The sequence below is a fragment of the Rana temporaria genome, chromosome 8 (assembly GCF_905171775.1).
Source record: "Rana temporaria chromosome 8, aRanTem1.1, whole genome shotgun sequence".
In the NCBI taxonomy this organism is placed as follows: domain Eukaryota; kingdom Metazoa; phylum Chordata; class Amphibia; order Anura; family Ranidae; genus Rana; species Rana temporaria.
In genome coordinates this window covers 68,547,450-68,569,988 of record NC_053496.1, presented here as the reverse complement: position 1 = coordinate 68,569,988, position 22,539 = coordinate 68,547,450, and the positions used below count along the sequence as shown (strand labels likewise).

The window sequence follows — 22,539 nt, the reverse complement described above, 5'->3', positions numbered from 1 at the left end:
ATGTTTTATTAGGGTGAACCCCCTCTTTAAGGTATAAGCTAAGGGTTACATTTCAGAGTTAGGTTAACCTCCCTGGCGGTATGATTCTTTCTGGTTTTAGGTGCTGAAAGCGGTACAATTATTTTGCATGAAAATTTGGCGTTTTACATTGTAGGCCTGTAATTCTTAGGAATAACTGACTTAAATCTGTCCAAACAAGAGTCTAGTAGACATCTCGGGTATGATAAAGTTTGAAAAACAAAATCATAAATTATATTATAATAAATAACTATAAATAATTATAACAAATAATAATGTAATTATAATAAAAAATATTCAATAATGTAATCAAATCAAAAACACTGAAATTTGCTCAGTTGCAGAATTGTCGCTGTCATTACTTTTATTTTTTATGACGAATTTCCCCACAAATCGCTATCGCTAAATTCTGCAAGTGATTATAATTTATTATCGCTGTTTTCTAGCTGCTCTAAAAACATTTTTTAGATAAAGGGACACTTTTGGTTGCTATGGACAATCTACAGTTTGCAGCCGGAAAAATAACAGTTTTTATTATATAAAAGTGCATGTAGGACACAGGACAGACCACTAGGGACAAGGGGGGTGTGTATTTTTTTTACATACAGTACTGTAATCTATAAGATTACAGTATACTGTATGTATTGTGTTTATTTTCTTTTTTGAATTTGGCGCCGTTCTCCGCCCCCGTGCGTCGTAACGTCGCAGGGAACGGAGATCGGCGGCACACAGGCACTGTGTGAATCGAGCGAAGACGCCACTCGCTCACACAGCGGGGATGCATCGCAGGATCCAGGGAAAAGGTAAGTAACTTGTGCCTGTGGATGCTGCGAGGCGATCCCGAGTCTGGCTCGAGGATATCGCTTTTGGTATTGAAATCTTACCCCGAGCCAGACTCAGGAATACAGCCAGGTGGGTTAAGAGTAATTTGTAATACCAAAAATAGCTTCCTCGACCCACCACCCAATCTTACAATCAGGGATGCCAGGTCTCATGCCCTGTCAAATCAGACTGTGGTATGTAGAGCTGTGTAAATCTCAGAACTTGATAGGCAGAAATACAAATCTCTTGGCGGGTAAAATTGCTTGTATTTTTTATGCTTTTATATATTTCTGATTATGATACATTTTAAGGGTTTAGTTAGGAAGTGCTGTAAGGTTTAGGGCCAGCCTAAAGGTTAAGAGTATTTAAAAAAAAAAAGAGTAATTGAATATTACATTTGTTATGCTTTATTAATCTGCCATCTAATTATGAAAGGCAAAACAAAACAAACATGCAACCAAAGCAATTGATTGTGGGTTTAAAAATATTTGCCTATGCATTTTAATGAACTTGAACTGATGCTATGTATTTTAGAAAGGCAACATATTCTTTAGTACTTAGCAGCTTTTAAATGCGCCATTTAGTCAAGCCATGGCTATTCCAGGTGTCAATTAAGGAAGGACCCAAGATTCATACGAGCTAATGAAAACAATACAGCCGTGAGAGGCATTAATCCAAGACGTTGGGAACAGCATGAAACCATGTGTGTGTTTTACATTCTGCCTGGAAATGAACTGAATTAATTAGGGAGGGCCACCTAGAGAGGGATTTTCATGACCATGGCATTAGTGGACTGTTATTTCTTCTGGGACATTCTGTTGGACTGTCAATGTGTCAGTCTCTCTTCATTATAACAAAAAAAAGATCCACATTTTTTCTTCTTCAAAGCACGTTTATCTGAACATCTATTTTTAAATTAATGATTTCCCTTTTTCTTTTTTAACAAGTTTGTCCTTTTTCTGGTTTGATTTTGTGTGTCACCATGTCACACATGGCAACTGAGATTATAGCCTTTGTGCTCTCAGTGTCAGGATGGGTATTGGTAAGCTCTACTTTACCAACCGACTACTGGAAGGTCTCCAGTATTGATGGCACTGTTATCACTACTGCAACCTTCTGGTCCAACCTCTGGAAAACGTGTGTGACCGACTCAACCGGAGTCTCTAACTGTAAGGACTTCCCGTCTATGCTGGCATTGGAAGGTAAGAACCAAAAACCCTTTGGCTGGGGCTTGTGTAAAGCTTAGGTGGGATTATTTGAGTTAACAATGAATTATGAAAATGTGGCAATGCATGTCAATGGGATATTTACATTAACATATTATACAGACCTAATGTTATAGGTAGCTGCATTATGTGTAAAAAGATCAAATCAAATTCATGATGAAACATTCTGTACTGCCAAGGAAAATAGATAAATAGTCCAATGTTCATATTTTAAGATGTTTTTATCTTCCTAGGGGGTATGCCAGACAGTAAAAATTTACTCTTATACAAATGATAAGACTCTGCTTAATTGTTTGAGCATAGAGTTGATTTCCGTCTACAGTATATCCCCTGCCACTCCAAGGTCCTGGCATATTTACTCCCATTGCCTAAGTGTAGGAACTTTCCAATGGTTAACTTTTAAGCCTCGTACACACGGCTGAGGAACTTGATGGGCGAAACACATCGTTTTGCTCGTCGAGTTCCTTGTTAGGCTGTCGAGGAACTGGGCGAGCCAATTTTCTCCATTCCCGTTGAGGAAAAAGAGAACATGCTCTCTTTTTGGCTCGACGAGTTCCTCGACAGTTTCCTCGTCGAAAATGTACACACGACCGGTTTCCTCCGCAAAAAAAACAAAAACAGCAAGTTTCTTGCTGGTTTTTAGCAAGAAACTTGGTCGTGTGTACGAGGCCTCACAATAGGTAGTGGGATCCCAAGGTCGATTGGAACTACAACTTCAATTTGGGGCTCTAGAATCACAGCTGAGTGACATTCAAAGCTCCCACCATTTTGAAAGTCATAAAATGGATTTTAAATTTAAAAAGATTTTCCATCCAAATAGAGCATCTTATGCCTTGTACACACGATCAGAATTTCCGATGGAAAAAGTCAGACGGAATTTTTTCATCGGATATTCTGACCATGTGTATGCCCCATCTGAGTTTTTCCTTCGGAAATTCCATGCTCAGAATCAAGTCAACGCATGCTCGGAAACATTGAACTTTTTCTTAGCTCGTCATAGTGTTATACGTCACCGCGTTCTTGGCGGTCGGAATTTGGTGTGACAGTGTGTATGCAAGACAGCTTGAACGGAATTCCGTCAGAATAATCTGTCGGACTTTATTCTGACAGAAATTCCGATCATGTGTACGGGGCATTACAGTACCAATAAAATATAAGGACATGTAGCAAATAATCTGATAAGCATTGCCTCAGTTTGTTCGAAAAGCTCCAAACGTGATCACAAATGCTGTGTACCAAATACAAGCCTAACCACATAAAATGCATAATTTATTATTGTACAACTAAATATAACTAACATTGAATTGCAAATATTTTTTCAAGGAGGTTTTCTAAGTAGTCAACTTAAACTCGTAGAGGGCTCCATCTTAAACTAATTTCTTTTTTTTTTTTCCATTTCTTTCTTACTTTAGTTTTCACTTTTTCTCTCTGTTGATGTTTAAACAAAATCCAATCTCCTACTTCTCACTTCTTTGTAACTGATGCTTCCCTTCTTATTCTCATTGCAGCTTTCCTGATTTTCTCCCAACTGGTCATACCGGTAGATGTCTTCCTTATTTTTTTTTTTTTATTCTTTAAATAACATAAGAGAAAGAGTGTACACAAACACATTTGACAATGACAGGTATAGGAACTAAAATACGTTAACAGATAATAAACAGGGTCGATGTTACATACATTGTTTTCTCACAATATAAGGGCTGTTTGGCCTAGAATCGACAACTGGGGAGTAGGTGAAATGTTCTGCCGCTTTCCTATTTCTATTCCTCATTGCTGCATTCCCTTTTTCCCCTTAATGCTACCCACCTCTGCCCTCTGGGCTACATTTCCCCTTGTCCTCAATGCTGCATTTCTCTCTTTCCTCAATGTGTCATCCACTTGCACTTGTGCTGCATTTCTTCTTGTCCTTAGTTCTACATTCCTCCTTATTCCTCCTTTTTTTATTCCCAATGCTGAATTTTCCCTTGTCCATAGTAGGCATGCACCCCCCCCCCCCCTTGTCCTCAGTACTACATTCCTCTTTGTCCTCAAGGCTGCATTTATCCTGTGCTCAATGCTGCATGTCCATTGTATCCTCTGTGCTGCATTGCTGCAATCTCTCCTGGCCCTCAATGCTGCAACCCCCCTTGCCCTCAGTGCTGCAATTCCTCCTTGCCCTCAGTGCTTAAATTCCTCCTTGCTCTCAGTACTGCAATTCCCCCCTGCTCTCAGTGCTGCAATTTCTCCTTGCCCTCAGTGCTGCAATTTCTTCTTGCCCTCAGTGCTACAATTCTCACTTGACCTCAGTGCTGCAATTCCCCCTTGCCCTCAGTGCTGCAATTCCCCCTTGCTCTCAGTGCTGCAATTCCCCCTTGCCCTTAGTGCTGCAATTTCGCCTTGCCCTCAGTGCTGCAATTCCTCCTGGTCCTCAGTGCTGCAACTCCTCTGTATCCGCAGTGCTCCATTTTTACTTGTCCTCTGTGCTGCATTCCACCTAGTTTTTAATGCTACAACATCCCCCCTTGTCCTCAGTGCTGTAACTCCAAAAAATTACTCAGTACAAGTATCAGACTGTAGACAAGTGCACAACAAAAAATGTTGTTTCATTTCATCTCGTTTCCGAAAATTCGGGAAGATTCGTAATTTCGTAAGATGTGAGTTTTCATATTCAGAAATCGTTCATATTTTCGTAACAGTTTTATTTTTGTTGATACTGAATGATTCGTAATTCTGTCTAATTTATTTTCTTTGATTTGAAATTCGTAATTTTGTTAGATAATAATTTTCGTTTATTCGGTACACTACTCGTAATGTGGTAATTGTTACTTTTGTGAGATTGCCTTTTTCGTTGATTCGTAACATTGTTTTGTTTTTGTTGATTCGTATCTACTACCGTGCTTCCAAATGGATTTGTACGTTCATAAATACTTTTATAAATACGCGGTCGTTCGCAATCTCGTATTTTAGTTTTGTTTTTAACATGTGGCTATAGCCTTCCGCCCCTGTACGCCATTTTGAGAGAGTGAACAGTGCACACAAAAGCATACAAAATTACAATTGCAGGTAATAAAGATTGTTAATCCTTGCTTAATTTCTAATAAGTCCTGTACTTACTCCCATTCCACTCCCTAAGGCCCCATACACACGATAGAATCCATCCGCTGAAAAATCCCAGCGAATGGGTTTCAGCGGATAGATCCTATGGTGTGTACACTCCAGCGGATCTGTTTCCGCGGATATTTATCCCCTGGGATGGATTCCAGCAGATCGAATATTCGCTGACATGCTAAACAAATCTATCTGCTGGAATCCATCCCAACGGATGGATCCGCTGGTCTGTATAGACTCACCGGATCCATCCGTCCGAAGGGATCCCCCGCATGCGTCGTAATGATTCGATGCATGCGTGGAATTCCTTATATGACAGCGTTGCGCACGTCGCCGCGTCATAATCGCGGCGACGGCGCGACACGTCATCGCCAGAGGATTTCGGCGCGGATTTCAATGCGATGGTGAGTACACTCCATCGCAGAGAAATCCGCTGAAATCCTCGAGAGGATTTATCCGCGGAAACGGTCCGCTGGACCGTATTCGCGGATAAATCCTCTCGTGTGTATGGGGCCTTAGGGCTCTTTCACACGTCCGCTCAGTTTTTTAGAAACATTTTTTTTTTCATCAGTTGATCCGTTTTTTCGTCCGTTTTTCGTCCGTTTACATCCGTTTCCGATCCGTTTTTCGTCCGTTATCGTCCGTTTTTCATCTGTTTTTCCATCCGTTTTTTTTTTTTTTTTGGCTTTTTACATATTTTGATAAAAAAAACGGATGTTAGCGGGTTTTCTTCCGTTCAAAAAAACGGAACTTAACGCAGACGGATGCTAACGGACATTAGCGGATGCTCATCCGCTAACGGACGTTAACCCATAGGGAAGCATTGCGGTCCGTTAACGGACGTCCAAAAAACGGTCGAACGGAACGGACGTGTGAAAGAGCCCTTAGTCACGAGACCTGACTCCTCCTCAACTGAACCTAAAAAGATTCAGGAATACATTGTGACTCAGACCCAAAGGGATAAGCTGATTGGCTAAGATATTAAGTGAGATACATCACTCACTACACTGCCCATTCGAAAGAACGATTCGAGAACACGAAATTACGAACAGACAAAAAAAAACGAATTTACGAACATACGAATGAAAATACGTACATACGAAATTACGAACAGACAAAGCATTGAAAATATGGAATGCAAATCATTTGTTATAGATTTTTGGACTTTAAAGGCACACGGTAAGTATAAGAAGAAGCTAGATGATGTTATTTTATAGAAATGTCAAAAAACAGTTACAAATATAAAAGCAAAGAAATTAAATCAATAACTGGTCCACATAGGTTATCACACTCATATTAACATAATACAATTATATCATAAACAACTCAAAAGAGTATGATCAAAAGTTTAGCTGTGCGATATGTAACCAGGCGGTGGGTCCAGAGGAAAAGGAGGGCTCGCTCTACATGTTACGCGTTATAACAATGCTTCCTCAGGAGCATAGACATGTCGATAAGGTTAACCGCGTTGAGGGTAGGCAACAATCGGTCTTTTTACCTTAACATTGGCAATAGTTTATAAAAAGAGATTTAAAATCTATAAAAACAGAAGTTGTCAGCATAGAAAAAATCACAAACAGCGCTAATAGTGGTATGTTCTAGCGTAAATCCCAAAAAGGAACCACTTATACACTCGGTGCAGAATAGAAGAGTGTGTCAGTAAAATAAAGAAAAGTCCATTGATACAGTGTCCGATATAAGGAAGAAATCAGATAGCAAACACCTTCCACCCGAATTCCTTAAAGGGCACCACGTGGGACAAAGTAAGCCCCCTCTGGGGTGCGAACTCACCGCAACACAATGAATACAAGGCGATGTATAATACCTCCAGACTGACAAAACTCTTCAGGTAGGGTAATCAGAAACATCTGCTAATAGTCTCCCAAACAGACCAAAAAAACACAGAGAAATGCCATAGCGTAATTCCGTTTTTAATGGTAATGTAAAACAAGAGCCCCACAGCACAGATTCCCCTCAATCAATGCACGTACATGTAAATAAAATCAATAGCGCAACATAGTCACCATCTCCAAGGACTGGAGTAGCATCATACTGGCCTGGTGTAATCTCGTGGGAGACAGACTGTCCTGGTTCCAGCAGAGGCTCTGGTGGAGCGCATAGGTCACTTCCTGAGCGTCGTGATAAGCCACGCCCTGACGCGTTTCGTCATAGGACTTCGACAGAGGGCGTCAGATTTTTTCTATGCTGACAACTTCTGTTTTTATAGATTTTAAATCTCTTTTTATATGTTTGTATTTTATTAAACGGCTGCTTTTTTTAATTTAATTTACTGTAATATACAGATGATCGATCTATTGACAATCCTCTGTTATTGATTATTGTACAGTTTCTGTCCATTTTGGCGCCGGGAGGTGTATTATAGGCCTACAGTACACCTTCTGTTCTATTGGCAATAGTTTGTTAACACTTAGCCAGTCAAGGGGGTATTATCATAAAAAATTTACGATGATGCCTCAGGCGATCCTAACGATCCGGGGTAACTTTACGGCGGTGTATTGGCAGCATTCAACTTAAGGACCTTTATTTTAACCCACTTTCAAATGGACTGGAGGTCCTAAGCCAGTTTGTACGACTCAAGGTTACCACTTTGATTATTGCCCTCTGGCTCAGCACTATAGATCACTGCTCTGGACCAGCCTTGTCTTCTAGTCAAAATCTACATATTATCAGGACGTTGGCACATTAGTACTAGTATATCCACAGTATCATCCTGTAGGGATATACGTTAAACTTAGTTTCTGTTCATTCGTTATAGGTGTCATCTTCGTTCTTTTACTGTTTCGGTGTTTCGTATTTTCATAAGTTTGTCCATTCGTAAGTTCGTATTTTGGCATGTTCGTTATTTTGCTTATTTGTAATTTCATAATTTCCGTATTTTGGTTCTTTCAGCTATTCGGATTTTCGAATTGATCCAAATGTAGGAATACTAACAAATTAGTACGAAAATCCATTCGCTAAGAACCGAATCGCACAAGATCTGGCTTCACATCAGACATCATATAAAATCTGACTGCTCTCAAAATCTGTTGCACCCCTTTTGTCTATAGTTCTTTTGTTGCCTTTGGTCTCTAATGCTCAGAGGTGCACAGAATAGAAAAGCGAAATAATGAACAAGTTTAAGCTTGACGTTGGCACACAAGTGTCATCATGTTTAATTCTGCCCTAATCTTCAGAGCCATCTGCTGAAGTTGTTGTGGTGCAAACAGTGCTTCCTTACTTTGTGTTGAAATAAGCTTTCTGAATTTGCATTACAATATAAAAGCTCAATGCAAATACATTTTAGTCTTAAATGTCAAAAATAATGGAGCTTAGCAGAAAATCAAATATTTTTAACTTTAAATGAGATAATTTTAATTCCTATGGATGGCTTCAATGTAGATTTGTGTGATTTTTTCCAGTGTCCAGACAAAATGTTTGTTTAATGGAAGTCAGTGAGTCATTTAATAGGTCTGTTAATTTCTAACTCCAGCTAACATTTCTATTTGTTTTATATTCCTACTGTTTGAACCTCCTCCTTCATACGGGATGCACAGCCCTTTACAGGACAGAAATGACCAATAGACTTTAAAATCCAGTTTGATTTATACGAAGAGCTATGAAACCGACAAACACAATTACCTGATGCAACAAAATCACCATGAACCCTGATGTAAAGAATATTTGCTCATGCTCACAGTTACATCTTCTCCAGTAAACTCCCCTACACTTTCTGTATACTTTGGGGTTGATTTATTAAAGGCAAATAGACTGTGCACTTTTCAAAGTGCAGTTGCACTCTGTAAGAGCAGTTTCTCCAGAGCTTCCATCATCCAATCACGTGCAAGCAAAAAAACGTTTTTTTTTTCCTTCCATGTGATTGAGCAGTGGCGGTGCATTCATAAAGGGCGCAGGAGTGATGCCCCCTCTCTCCTGCACCTGTCTATCACCATAGATAGATTCATGCATTGCATGAATCTATCTATGGTTGCCACTGCCGCCCCCTATTCAGGTGTCCGGCCCCTCGTCGGGCATCTGAATTACAGTGGCGGGGGTGTTATTGGAAGCACCTGATTAGAGCCGTGGGCTCTAATAGGCGTCCTGATTAGAGCCATAGGCTCTAATAGGCTGCTAAATTGGTAAACAGTGGGTGCAATGCTGTGCGATCGCAGTTTACACAGTGTTGTGTTAGGAAAGCGAATAAATCGATTCCCTAACACTGACCCGCCTCTCAGCCAATCAGGTGACCTGTCTCCTGATTGGCTGAAGCGACAGGCACTGTGAATGGACGCCTATAAGGCGTCCAATCATAGCAGAAGATGGGAAGAAGACAGGAGAAGACATCGAGGACTCGGAGCGTGGAGTACAGCGCCGTGACCCGAGACAGGTAAGTGCTGGGCAGGGGGGCACACTGGCAGCAATTGATGGGGCACAGTAGCAGCAATTGATGGGGCACAGTAGCTGCAGTTGATGGGCAAGTAGTGGAAATTGATGGGCACACTGGCAGCAATTGGGGGGGCACAGTGGCAGCAATTGATGGGGCACAGTGGCAGCAATTGATGGGGCACAGTATCGCCAATTGATGGGCACACTGGCAGCAATTGATGGGTACAGTAGCTGCGTTTGATGACAAAGTGGTGGAAATTTATGGGCACAGTGGCTGCGTATGATGGGCACAGTGGCTGCGCTTGATGGGCAGAGTGGTTGCATTTGATGGGCACAGTGGCTGCGCTTGATGGGCACAGTGACTGCGTTTGATAGGCACAGTAGCTGCGTTTGATGGGCACAGTAGCTGCGTTTTATGGGCACAGTGGCTGCAATTGATGTTTTTTTTGGTTTGTTTGCGCCCCCCCAAAAATGTTGAGCACCACTGTGATGTTGAGCACCACCGCCACTGTGATTGGGTATGGGTATTCTTTGCAAAGTGAAGCTTTACCTAATTTCCTTAAAGCGGTTGTATAACCCCAATTTTTATTTATTTTTTTACTCACTTGTAAGGCAAAAGGCATAATGAGCTAGTATGCACCGCATACTAGCTCATTATGAAATACTTACCTTAGAACGAGGCGTCGGTAACTTACCTGGTACACGCCGAGGTAGCTGACAGGTTGCGGGTATCGCGGCTCCAGTGATCTGAGTGGCTGGAGCCGCATGTGCAGGAGTCTTCTTTCCAGCAAGTTCCGGGCCTTTAGCCGAGAATCCCCTGTGTGCATGCGCTGCTGTAGTCAGCGGCTCATTGCGAGGGGAATATTTCCTAAACCGTAAAGGTTTAGGAGATATTTTTTTTTTTACCTTATATGCTTACCTGTAGGTAAAAGTTACAAAACAGACTATACAACCACTTTAAGCTGTGGATCAATTGCCCTTGCAAAGTGCACAGTCTAGTTGGCTTTAATAAATCAACCCCTAAGCCACTTCTGTTACCTGGAGATCTAGCCAATGAGTTTCATGTTGCAGTTTTGCACATGTAGGCGTAGATTCAGGTAGAATTGCTTATTTTTGTGCAGGCGTAGCGTATCTCAGATACGCTACGCCACCGTAACTTAGTGAGGCAGGTTCTGTATTCACCAAGAACCTGCGCCCTAAGTTACGGTGGCGTATCGTAAATCTGCTGGCGTAATCGCGCCTAATTCAAATTGTGAAGAGGTGGGCGTGTTTTATGTAAATAAAACATGACCCCACGTAAATTACGTTTTTTACTAACGGCGCATGCGCCGTCCGTGAATGTAACCCAGTGCGCATGCTCCAAATTAACCAGCAAAAAGCCAATGCTTTCGACGTGAACATAAATTCCGCAAATCCCTATTCGCGAACGACTTACGCAAACGACGTAAAATTTACAAAATTCGACGCAGGAACGACGTCCATACTTAACATAGGATACGCCTCATATAGCAGGGGTAACTTTACGCCGGAAAAAGCCTAACGTAAACAACGTAAAAAAATGCGCCGGGCAAACTTACGTTTCTGAATCGGCGTATCTACCTAATTTGCATATTCGACGCGTAAATATACGGAAGCGCCACCTAGCGGCCAGCCTAAAATTGCAACTAAGATACGATGGCGTAAGAGACTTACGCCGGTCAGATCTTAGTCAAATCTATGCGTAACTGATTCTATGAATCAGGCGCATAGATACGACGCCGCACACTCAGAGATACGACGGCGTATCTGGAGATACGCCGTTGTATCTCTTACCTGAATCTACCCCGTAGTGTCCGGTAGGAGATAGATGTCCCTCATTCCAATCCATCATATGCTATCTTGGAATCTCAGAATTGGTCACCATGCTCAACTGTTTTTTTTTATGTTATTTATTATGTTATTTATTTATGTTGTCACAGAACATTCAGAGACAAACAGATATTCCTCTATGAGTTTCCAGTAACATATTATCTTTAACATTCAAATATTAATAAAGGATACAATATTAAATTGTACACAGGTGGGCGCCTGTCAACAGACACAAGTTTGTTTACACCTGCCTGTCCATAACGTTCTATGGACATTCCGATCAGGTCCACCTGAAAATGACACTGGCAGTAAAGGGGTTAACCTGTAGGGGGCGCTAAAGGGGTTAAGTGTTCCCTAATGTATGTTTCTTACTGTAGACGGGCGTGACTGCGCGTGTGATGTCACTGATCGTCGTACCCTATGACAGGGAACAGACGACCAGTGACAGGCTCACTAAGGAGCACAGGGAGAGGTGTGTTTACACTTACTCTCCCCGTTCTTCAGCTCTGTGACCCGATCGCGGGACACCGGCGGCGATCGGGTCCACGGTTCCTGCCTGTGCGGTCACGGAGCGCTCACGACCCACGGCTGGGCTTCTTAAAGGGGACGTACCTGTATGTCCATATGCGTACCTGTACGTCCATATGCCCAGCTGTGCCATTCTGCCGACGTATTTAGTTGTGCGGCGGTCCTTAACTGGTTAAATTGTTGTATACTGTGAAGTAACTTCTGAATAAAACTGTTCCACCTTTTTTATATGTCGCTGCTGAATATAAAAAAAAATTGGTCGATACGCCCAAACTGCCTGTTTTAGCTTACAATAGATTTTCCTGCAAAGGTGTGTATGGTGTAAATATCTCTGAATAGCAACTGGTGTTTTCACATACAGTACATATTTGTTTAATTGTTATTCTTGGCTACATTATAAGTGATTGTATCTTGGTAGAGATAAATATGGAATTAATAACTATGAAATTAGTGGTTAGCCATGTGAAAATAATATATTTGCATTATTATTTTTTCCTTAGGGTATATCCAAGCCTGTCGTGGTTTGATGATAGCAGCAGTCAGTCTGGGATTTTTTGGTTCGATTTTTGTACTTGTTGGGATGAAATGCACCAAAATTGGAGGCTCAGAAAACACCAAAGGAAAACTCACCTTCTTCGCTGGCCTGCTCTACATACTCAGTGGTGAGCTCTATACAGCGGTCACCAAAAAAATAGGTTTAAAATGAGCCATGGTAACTCACCCCGGCTCATTTTAAACCTAATTTTTTGTTTTGAATAATGTGAGAAGAATTATTTTGTTGCAGGCACAAACTGACCCCACTGATTGCAAAAAAAAATCTACAAAATCCTGCAGATTAGTCCTAAAACTTGCAAGATCATATCTGCCCAGCTACAAAAAAGTGAGGACCAGAGAAAAAACGGAAAATTGTATACTCACCTTTCCGTAATTTTCCTTTCCTGACGCATCTTCATGGCAGCACACACTGGGTTGTGACTCCGCCCCCACAACCTGACAGGATTGGTTAGCTATAAATTTGAAGGGGAGACGCCCCGCACCATTCTCTGTATATATCATCATAAAACAATAGGGCGGGCATCTGTGTGCTGCCATGAAGATGCGTCAGGAAAGGAAAATTACGGAAAGGTGAGTATACAATTTTCCGTTTTCCTGACGCATTCATGGCAGCACACACTGGGAAATAACTCGCCAGTCGGGAGGGTGCAAGAAAACAGTAATATTTATTCTCTATAGCGCTGAGGAATTGGCTCTAAGAACAGATCTGCCAAAGTCGACGGTAGCCAGGAGAGCAGAATCCACTCTGTAGTGAGAAATTAAGATGTGTTGGGAAGACCAAGTTGCTGCTCTACCTATGGTTTCCGGTGAAATCCCGCAAAATGCTGCCCAAGAAGTGGCCACTGCTCCTGTCGAATGAGCCCTAATGCTCTTTAGGAGTCGTAAGTTGCTGGATGGAATAGGTCTCCGCGATAGCACTAACAACCAAGAGGTAATGGTACGGGAGGTAGCTGGCTGACCTCGTCTGCTCCCGTGTGGGATAATTAAGACAGAATCCGTCTTCCTGAGATGTAGCTGTGAAGTAACTGGAGATGGTAGACTTGACATCCTAGTCATGGGACTCGCCCCTCTCATTAGTAAAAGATGGAAGGACGATGTCCTGGTTATAATGAAAGGAGGAAGTTACCCTTGGATAAAAATGGTCTGAGGGCTTCAGAACCACTCTGTCAGGGGAGAACACTAAATAGGGGTTCCGTAGCCATAAGTGCTTGTATCTCCGACGTCCTCTTAGCTGAGGTGATCGCAATACGGGAAGCCATCTTCAGAGCTAGGTTCCACGGTGAGACTAAGTTGAATGGAGAAAAGGGTGGATTGGACAGGGCCTCGAGTACTACACAGAGATCCCCTTTTGGAAAGGCTGGCCTCCTAGGTGGTCTGATCTTACGCAGGCCCTGAGGAACAGAGTGACCGGATGATGAAGAGCCCATCTAGTACCCGTCATGCTGAAAGGGCGGATACTTGCACCTTCAGGGTACCCGGGCCCGGGCCCTTGTTAAGCCCTGACTGAAGAAATTCAAGAATTTGAGATGGGATTCCAATCTCTTTGCTGCGACGACACGAACCTCTCCCAGATCCTAGTATAGGTGACATCAGTGGAGCTCCTTAGAGCTTGTAATAAGGTTGATATTACCTCCTGAGAGTATCCTAGTTCCCCTAACCTAGCCCTCTCAACTTCCAAGCTGGCAAATGCAGCTTCTCTGGGCTGGATGGAAGAATTGCCTCTGATGTATGAGATCCCAGGTTACTGGAAGATGTATTGGAGGCCGCGTACCTAGTTGTAGCAGGGTCGTAAACCATGGCCTCCTCGGTCGTAACGGTATTAGTACAATAACCGTGGCTGAGGACCTCCGAAGTCGGGACAGGAATCTTGTAATCCGAGAAGTTGGAAGAAAAATGTACCCCAGCTCGAAGCTCCATGGAAGAGCTAGGCAGTTTGTCCCTTCGGCTGATGGAAAGTGAGCTCTGGACAGGAACCTCTGACACTTGGAGTTCTTTGGCGTGGCCGCTAGGTCGACTTCTGGTATTCCACAAGTTTTCGTAAGAATGGAGAATACCTGTTGGTTCAGGGACCATTCGTTGTTTGAAAGTGTCTCTCGGCTTAGGTAGTTGGCCAACGAATTCTGTGTTGCCGGGACATACACTGCCCATAGATCTAACAGGTGCACTTGTGCCCTTTCCAATATGGGCAAGCTTCCTCTTGAAGCGTGCGACTCCTGATGCCCCCCTGTATCTGGATACATGACACCGCTACTTGTTGTCCATCCTGATCAGGACACTCTTCCCCTCTAGAAGAGGCGCAATGGCCAGGAGAGCCTGAAAGGCTGCTCTGAGCTCTAAAATATTTGACACTATGCCCTGAGCCCGAAAGTGCCACTGTCCTTGGGCTACTTGGTCTAGATAGTGTGGACCCCATCCCCCCTGGCTGGCGTTCGATGTTACTACTTCTGGACTTGGGGGAACTATTGGAATGGACTCCCTGAGGTTGGACGGGTGTGTCCACCACCATACTAATTGCTTTACCCAGTTCGGGATGTGAATGGTTTGGAGTATTGACGTTCCATTCCACTGCCTGAGAAAGGAGTTCTGTAAGACTTGCATGTGTCACAGGGGCCACTGTATCAAAGGTATGGATGCTGACATGGACCCCCGGGTACTGAGGCAGGCTCTGACAGTAGACGTCTGGATGATAGCAGATTCTGTACCTTCTGGAGTAAGGGCTTCAGCCTCTCTTGAGGGAGTTGCACCCGGTACAACCTGGTATATTATTCTGCCCCTAGGAACACCCTGACTTGCTGAATGCTCTGGGTGCTGAGGCGATGCCGAATGGGGGGCACCAAAATTGGAAATGAGATTAATAGATTGAGAACCGAAGGGACCTCTGGAAGGCGGGATGATCGGGACGTGAAGGTAAACGTCCGAAAAATCTAGGAGATAGCATCCAGTCTCCCACGTCCACTGTCAACAAAATGGACTGAAGGCTTTTCCAATCTGAGGGCCTCTATTTTGATCGTCTGTTGAACCTCTTTAGGTCCAGGACTGGACGTAGATCCCCTGTTTTTTTTTTTTTTTGTACCAGAAATAAAGGGGAATAAAACCCCCTCCCTTTCTGGTGTGGAGGTACTTGGTAGGCTGGAATGTGTTCCCTGGCAATGTGCCCATGAATTTCCAATTGTGACCGGTCTTGATAGAGGATAGTGTCCATGAATCTGTTATACGAGTTGCCCATATCCGAGCGAATCTCTTGAGTCTGGTGCCCACCTGAGCTGGGTGGGCAGACGGACCCTCAAAAAGGACTTCTGCTGTTCCCCGGCTGTGATAGCCTTGGCTTACTGTAAATACATGGAGGGTCGAGTATTCCAGTCCCTCCTAAATTTCCTGCCGGGACGGTAGGATCTAGCATCCCTGTACTTGACAGGAAGATCGCGTCTGTAAGCGGGGCCCTTCTGGGGCTCTGGTCTCCTATCGGAGGGAATCAGCCCGGATTTTCCCCCGGTAACCTTGGAGATGACCAAGTCCATCTTTGTGCCAAATACACTTGAGCCGCCATATGGAGTTTTGCACCAGTAGATTTTGATGCTGTCTCCGCTATCCAGGGTCTCAGCCATAAGGCTCTTCCCAGTCATGAAGTCGCCCCCTCAGGAGCCGTAAGCCAACTTAATTTCCCTGCAGGGAGGAGAATATCTTCCCCTGGTCGGCTCCTTCTAGAATGGAATTCTCAATGTTAGCCGCCCATGCAGCGATAGTTTTAGCTACTGCCGCCGTGGTGATAGCCGGCCTACTAGCGTCTCCTGTCGTGGAGCAGGCTTTCTTCAGTTATATATTGATTTTACGATCAAGAACGTCCCGGATGGTAACTGCATCTTCAATCGGTAGAGAAACGTCTCTAGCGAGTCGCATTAAAGATGAATCGACCGTAGTTGCATTGATCAAAGAATTGATCCTAGACTCCCACAAGGGGTACAATCTGCAAACTTGTTGCTCATACTGGGCCGCTTATGCGATCTCCCCCACTCATCCTTTATGAGGTTTTCCAGCTCTTTGATGAAGGGAAATGATTCAGGGCCCCCTTTTCAGCACCAGGAAATATTTCTGAACCTTCAGAGGTTCTGCCATAACCCCTTCCCAGCCGATCGCTTCCTCGACTGAATGGGCAAATGGTTCAACTAAAGAAGAGACAGTCCGACGCCTGCTCACACTCCTCATTCTTAGAGAGGGTTTTTGCAGCCTGGCGTAACGGCCGGGTGCTGGGCGATGTGCTTGGGGAAGGATCGCCCACAATTGATCCCTGTGCGATTCTCCTAGGAGCTTAGTATATACTCTGGCCTCTGAATCCTTGGTTACTTCAATGAAGCACGAGCGGCAGGCCAATTCCCCTGGCAAGGCTGGCGCCCCGCATATTTGGCAAACATTTGCTGTGGTGCGGGTAAGATAGCTCCATCTGGGATGAAGGTAATTGTCTGAGGTGGGACCGACTATGACAGGAGTGGCTGTGACGCGAGCGGCTATGCCTTGATTGAAGAAAGCAAGAGGGTAACCTTGAGTGACTTCTTGCGCCTTCTGCCGGAAGCATGGCTAGAATCTCCCTCTGTGCCGCAAACTTGCGTCTTTTGACCCGATAGGGCTACCAAAACTGTAGCGTCAGTGGCCAAGCTCTCTTTTTTGTCTCTTCTCTACTTACCACCTTCTGGACGGCCTCTATACCTGGTCAGCTGATGGTGGTCTGCGAGGGCAGTGGCCCCCATGAGGATAGCAGGGAGACAGCCCGGAAAGGTGGGAAAAAAGAGAGAAGGGAAAACATTACAATATGTCCCCCCCCCCCAACATTTATATTTATTAAATATAATGATTTATATACATATATCTATCCTTATTTTATTTTTTATTTTTTGGATTATATTAATTGTTTAATTATGGATATACTTTCTCCTATAATATGTTATAAATTAATATATAAATGTATTATATCTTCTATCCTATTTGTTCCTATTTTTTTTTTTTTTTTTTGTGTAATCAATTGGCCCAGGCTGAACTGGGACGAGCCTGCACACACCTGGTGCAATCTTCACTCTGAGTAGAGCAGAGCAGCAGGACTGCAGACAGAACTACAGAGCGATAGGAGTGTTTCCTTTTTTTTTTTTTTTTTTTTAAACGGCGCCGCCATTTGGAAGAGGGCAGAGGAGACCGGCGGCATCATCACTGAGCTGCGTGCATGCGCAGAGCGCTGAGGGGTACGCGGCGGTGACCCCGAGAGTATGGGGTGTCAGAGGAACCACAGGGCTCAGCAGAGCTGAGAAAAAAACAACAGGCAGGCAAAGGTACAAAACGGACTAACCTTAGGTGGCAAATGTAATGATACAAATACCTTTGTGGAAGCACACACTGCACTGGAAGGAAAGACAGAGCGAAAGTGGGGACCACTGCGAGATTTGAAGCTTCTTTAAAGCTTGCTACAGATGCCAGTATAATTCCAGAGCCCCTGAGACCACCAGAACGGGGGTTCCCACCATAAAGCTCATTTAGAGACTGTACAGGAGGGACTTCCAAACAGGAGAGGCTGAACCTGCTGGGGCGATCTGCGGTAAGAGGCATGCTTCTTGCTTGTTCGTCCAATCTGTCAGGTGAGGATAAAAAAAGAGAATGGTGCGGGGCGTCTCCCCTTCAAATTTATAGCTAACCAATCCTGTCAGGTTGTGGGGGCGGAGTCACAACCCAGTGTGTGCTGCCATGAATGCGTCAGGAAACTGCCCTCTGTGGCTTTTTAAAGCGAGAGGAAAGACAGATACTCCCATCCCCTCATCCATCTGTCAATGGCTGACAACATTTGGTAGAACCTACGATGGTGAAATGTCCAGTATGTCATATTATCCTTTTGATTGCTTATGGCGCCACTTAAGAGGTGAAAGCATATCCCTGTGTCCCTTTTACCAATCCAGGGGGTTAGTAAATGTAAAGAGAAAAGGATCACCGCTACTCCAGACCAGCCCAGGTGAATAAACGATAAGGAGTGGCCTTAGCCTACGTGTCTCCACCAAACCACACACCCCAGAGGGTATGCTGGGAACCAGTGGCGGCTGGTGCTCAAATTTTTTTTTTGGGGGGGGGGCGCAAACAAACACAAAAAAAACAATTGCAGCCTCACTGTGCTCAAACGCAGCTACTGTGCCCATCAATTGCAACCACTGTGCCCATCAAAGGCAGCCACTGTGCCTATCAAATGCAGTCACTGTGCCATCAATTGTCGCCACTGTGCCATCAATTGTCGCCACTGTGCCATACCATCAAATGCAGCCACTGTGCCATGCCATCAAACGCAGCCACTGTGCCATCAATTGTCCCCACTGTGCCATCAATTGTCGACACTGTGCCATGCCATCAAATGCAGCCACTGTGCCATGCCATCAAACGCAGCCACTGTGCCATCAATTGTTACCACTGTGGCATCGGGTGCCGCTACTAATGGCATGATCGCCGTTAGTAACGGCACGCTCAGTGCGCCGTAGACATCAGTGCCTTTCTTTTGCAAATATCTCCTAAACCGTGTAGGTTTAGGAGATATTTGTTGCACCTACAGGTAAGCCTTAATCTAGGCTTACCTGTAGGTTAAAGTGGTCTGTAAGGGTTTACAACCACATTAACCCTTATGAAATTGAATAAAATGTTAATTATTTTATACATCTTATGAGTTGGTGTCTAATATACCCTAGAATGTACATCTAAAGTCCCACCTATTTCCAGGGGTCTAAACATAACATACTGGAAAGTGACCACTGCTCAGGTACAGTAGCACAGATCTAGCTATTTGGCACTGTGCATGCGAAATATTAACAACAGGACAGAGATATGTCACAAAGATTCAGATCAAGAAGTTATGGGCAGCTACAGTTAAACAGCTAGAACACATAAACAATGACCTAATAGTCTCTGGTTCTATCTTGCATTAAATACCGCAGCATCTCCTTTACACGAGATCTCCAAACAAGCTCTCTTTCTCTATTTATTTACTCTGGGGTTATCAACTCAGTCACCAGGGACAGGAAGTGATGTACATAAACAACCGTGGACATTGAGTAGCAGAGCCACTTGCAAATGCGGACAGTAGAGGGCAGCATATCCCTAAATGTGAACTATTTGCCATCTATGTTTCCAGGTCTGTGTGCCATGACTGGAATCTCCCTCTATGCTCACAAGATAACCTCAGAGTTCTTTGATCCATTCTACGTGGAGCAGAAGTAAGTAAACTGTCAGAATAAATTTAGTAATCTTCTAGTAGAAGAAAATTGTTGTTTGAATACTGTGATTCCTGTACACAGGTATGAACTAGGAGCTGCACTGTTTATTGGATGGGGAGGATCGTCACTTAGCATCATTGGAGGTTCTATCCTCTGTTTGTCACTGAAAGAAAGCATAAAGGCAGCCAGGTAAGCAGAGCATTTCCTTTATCTGAGCACGTGAACACCTGACTTACTGTTCATATGGACTTGTGTCAACTATTTTTTTGTAAGAACATTACTCTTCTCATTAACTTCCGATCAATGTGTCCTTATTCTGTATTATAAACACATAGCCTAACAATTTAAAGGAGGACTATGGTTATTTTTTTATTTTATCGAACTCCCTCCGGGAACAAATGCATATAGCACTTGGTGGTCCTGTTGTCCCCCAAACACACCTCCTAATGCTGGCTGTAGCTCAAACCCTTTTAAAGCCCAAATTATGGTTGCTTCTTTGAGGGAGGTACAGCCAGCACAAAGCTCTACCCCTCTGGGCTGAGTAATCGGTCACTGTTATGAATGAATGATTAGCGCAGCTTGTTCATTTATAATAGTAAAAGGCCACTCAGATCTGTGGCTTTGTGTGATATATCTGCTGATCCACTGTGTACTTGTCTCAATCCAGAGCACTAAGTGTTATTTCTCTCTGCTACCTCTTTCCTCTGCTATCAGCATGAGTCACTTCTGACAAATTTGTCTAACTAAGCGAAAAAGGTGACAGGGGAGGATTGACAGCATCAGCTTTGTTCCTGTGGGAGGGGAGAGTGAGAGCATGTGTATGAGGGGGGGGGGGGTATTCCCTTCCCTCCAATCAGCTTTTAGAGTTATTCTAACTGAGCTCTGCACAGGGTAACTTCAGTTCCCTGCCTCCTGCTGAAAGCTCAGACAAGCTGTATAAATAATGCACTACAAATGAATGTAGATACAAGAGGGATGCAGATAAACAATTACAAAGTATGTAGGGAATACTAAATCAAGGGGGGGGGGATTTAGGGAATTTGGGACTTTGAGTGAGGTCATGGCTGGGTAGAGTCATGCACCTCCATCCCTGTCATTTGAATAAAAAATGCTACAATGTGGCGGTAGACCACAGTGATGCAAAAGGAGGATGGATGGGACTTTATATGAAGCTCATGATGACAAAGGCATGTGACTGGTGGAGACATAAATATTTATTTAATGTTGCATACAAAACATGGATGTGAGCATTAATTACATGTACAAAGGTTTTTGTACATGTAATTAATGCTCACATCCGTGTTTTGTATGCAACAGTAAAGGGGTTGTAATGATAAAAAAAAATGTCCCTAAATAGCTTCCTTTACCTTAGTGAAGTCCTCCTTCACTTACCTCATCCTTCCATTTTGCTTTTAAATGTCCTTATTTCTTCTGAGAAATCCTCACTTCCTGTTCTTCGGTCTGTAACTCCACACAGTAATGCAAGGCTTTCTTCCTGGTGTGGAGTGTCGTGCTCGCCCCCTCCCTTGAGGGGGGGGGGGAGCAGGACACTCTCTACGTTGAAGATAGAGAAAGGAGCTGTGTGTTAGTGGGCATCCTGACTCTCCTGTAGTCCAAGGGAGGGGGCGAGCATGACACTCCACACCAGGGAGAAAGCCTTGCATTACTGTGTGGAGTTGCAGACAGAAGAACATGAAGTGAGGATTTCTCAGAAGAAATAAGGACATTTAAAAGCAAAATGGAAGGATGAGGTAAGTAAAGGAGGACTGCACTAAGGTAAAGGAAGCTATTATGGGGGGAAAAAAAGTTCCTTTACAACCCCTTTAAGGGGATTAAGAGTTTAAAACTACTTTATGTTCAGTGACATTATACACCATTTATTTATCCATGAAAGGGCCATTTAATGATACTTCTTTGTATTACAGAATCACGTATTCCTACAATGGAGTGACATCAGTACGATCAGCGCGCACTAACCTCCAAAACCGCCACAACACACAGAGGGGATTGCCTAAACAGTTTGACAAGAATGCCTATGTGTAATTGACTATGGTGGTTTAGAAGCCATTCTGGCTACATTTGAACCTGGCATATCCAACATAACATCTACGATTAAAAGAAGACATTGCTCCCACATGTTTGATGGAAGTCAGTCACTATCCCAAAATATTAGACTGCAACATAGGATACCTTGACAAGTCCAGACGTGAATTTGAAGATTGCTCTGTGTGAGGTTCATGTGTCTAATCCTATTTTCGGTAGAGACCTAATCTTATGGACCAGGTTATGTCATTACCACGCAAATCCTAAAACAAGAACGTGGTATTAAGGATGGCCTGCAACATTCTTAATACATGAATATGTGTGAACACGGCTCCAGGTCAGTCTCCCATCTCCACCTCCAGTAACACACGGACCAGATGCTGGCTCTATCCATCACAGATTCCAATGAGCAAAAAATAATTCTGGTTGGTCGCACGCCCAGTAAAATCACCTTTATTTCAGCAAGTCCATAAAAACATTCTGTAAACATGAGCTTGCGTTTTACAGTGTAATCAAGAGGTTGCAGAGAAAGAAATAAAGCTATTGTGCTGTTTGATCTGCAGAGGGTCTTGTAATTGCGCAGTTTCAGCACGCAGTAACATGAGGCAACCAATTTTAATATTAAATGTCCAGAAACACATAAAACACACAAAGCTTATATAATATAATAAAGTAAGGCAAGCAGCAATAAGATTGTGTAAAATTTTGAGACTTCAAGAATTTATCAGCTTTTAGTTTTCTGAATTGGGATCAACAAATGATTTCTGTTTATTTGCCATTGGTTACCTACGAAAAGATGA

The 22,539-nt window shown here is 43.4% G+C and overlaps 1 protein-coding gene across 1 annotated transcript; it reads left to right on the top strand.

Annotated features, from left to right (window-relative positions):
- Nucleotides 1-1,263: 1,263 nt before the first annotated feature.
- LOC120947035 (claudin-10-like) lies at nucleotides 1,264-22,301 on the top strand. The gene is made up of 5 exons (XM_040361968.1): nucleotides 1,264-2,042; nucleotides 12,413-12,574; nucleotides 19,615-19,696; nucleotides 19,778-19,885; nucleotides 21,622-22,301. The coding sequence occupies exons 1-5, from the start codon at nucleotides 1,823-1,825 to the stop codon at nucleotides 21,737-21,739; spliced, it is 690 nt and encodes a 229-aa protein (XP_040217902.1). The 5' UTR covers nucleotides 1,264-1,822; the 3' UTR covers nucleotides 21,740-22,301.
- Nucleotides 22,302-22,539: the final 238 nt, after the last annotated feature.

Bases quoted from the DNA above. Each gene is read 5' to 3' on its own strand.
- LOC120947035 (XM_040361968.1), top strand. From the start codon at position 1,823: ATGTCACACATGGCAACTGAGATTATAGCCTTTGTGCTCTCAGTGTCA. The intron at 2,043-12,412 runs GTAAGAACCAAA...TTTTTTCCTTAG, and splicing joins GTCTATGCTGGCATTGGAAG to GGTATATCCAAGCCTGTCGT. The intron at 19,886-21,621 runs GTAAGCAGAGCA...TTTGTATTACAG, and splicing joins GAAAGCATAAAGGCAGCCAG to AATCACGTATTCCTACAATG.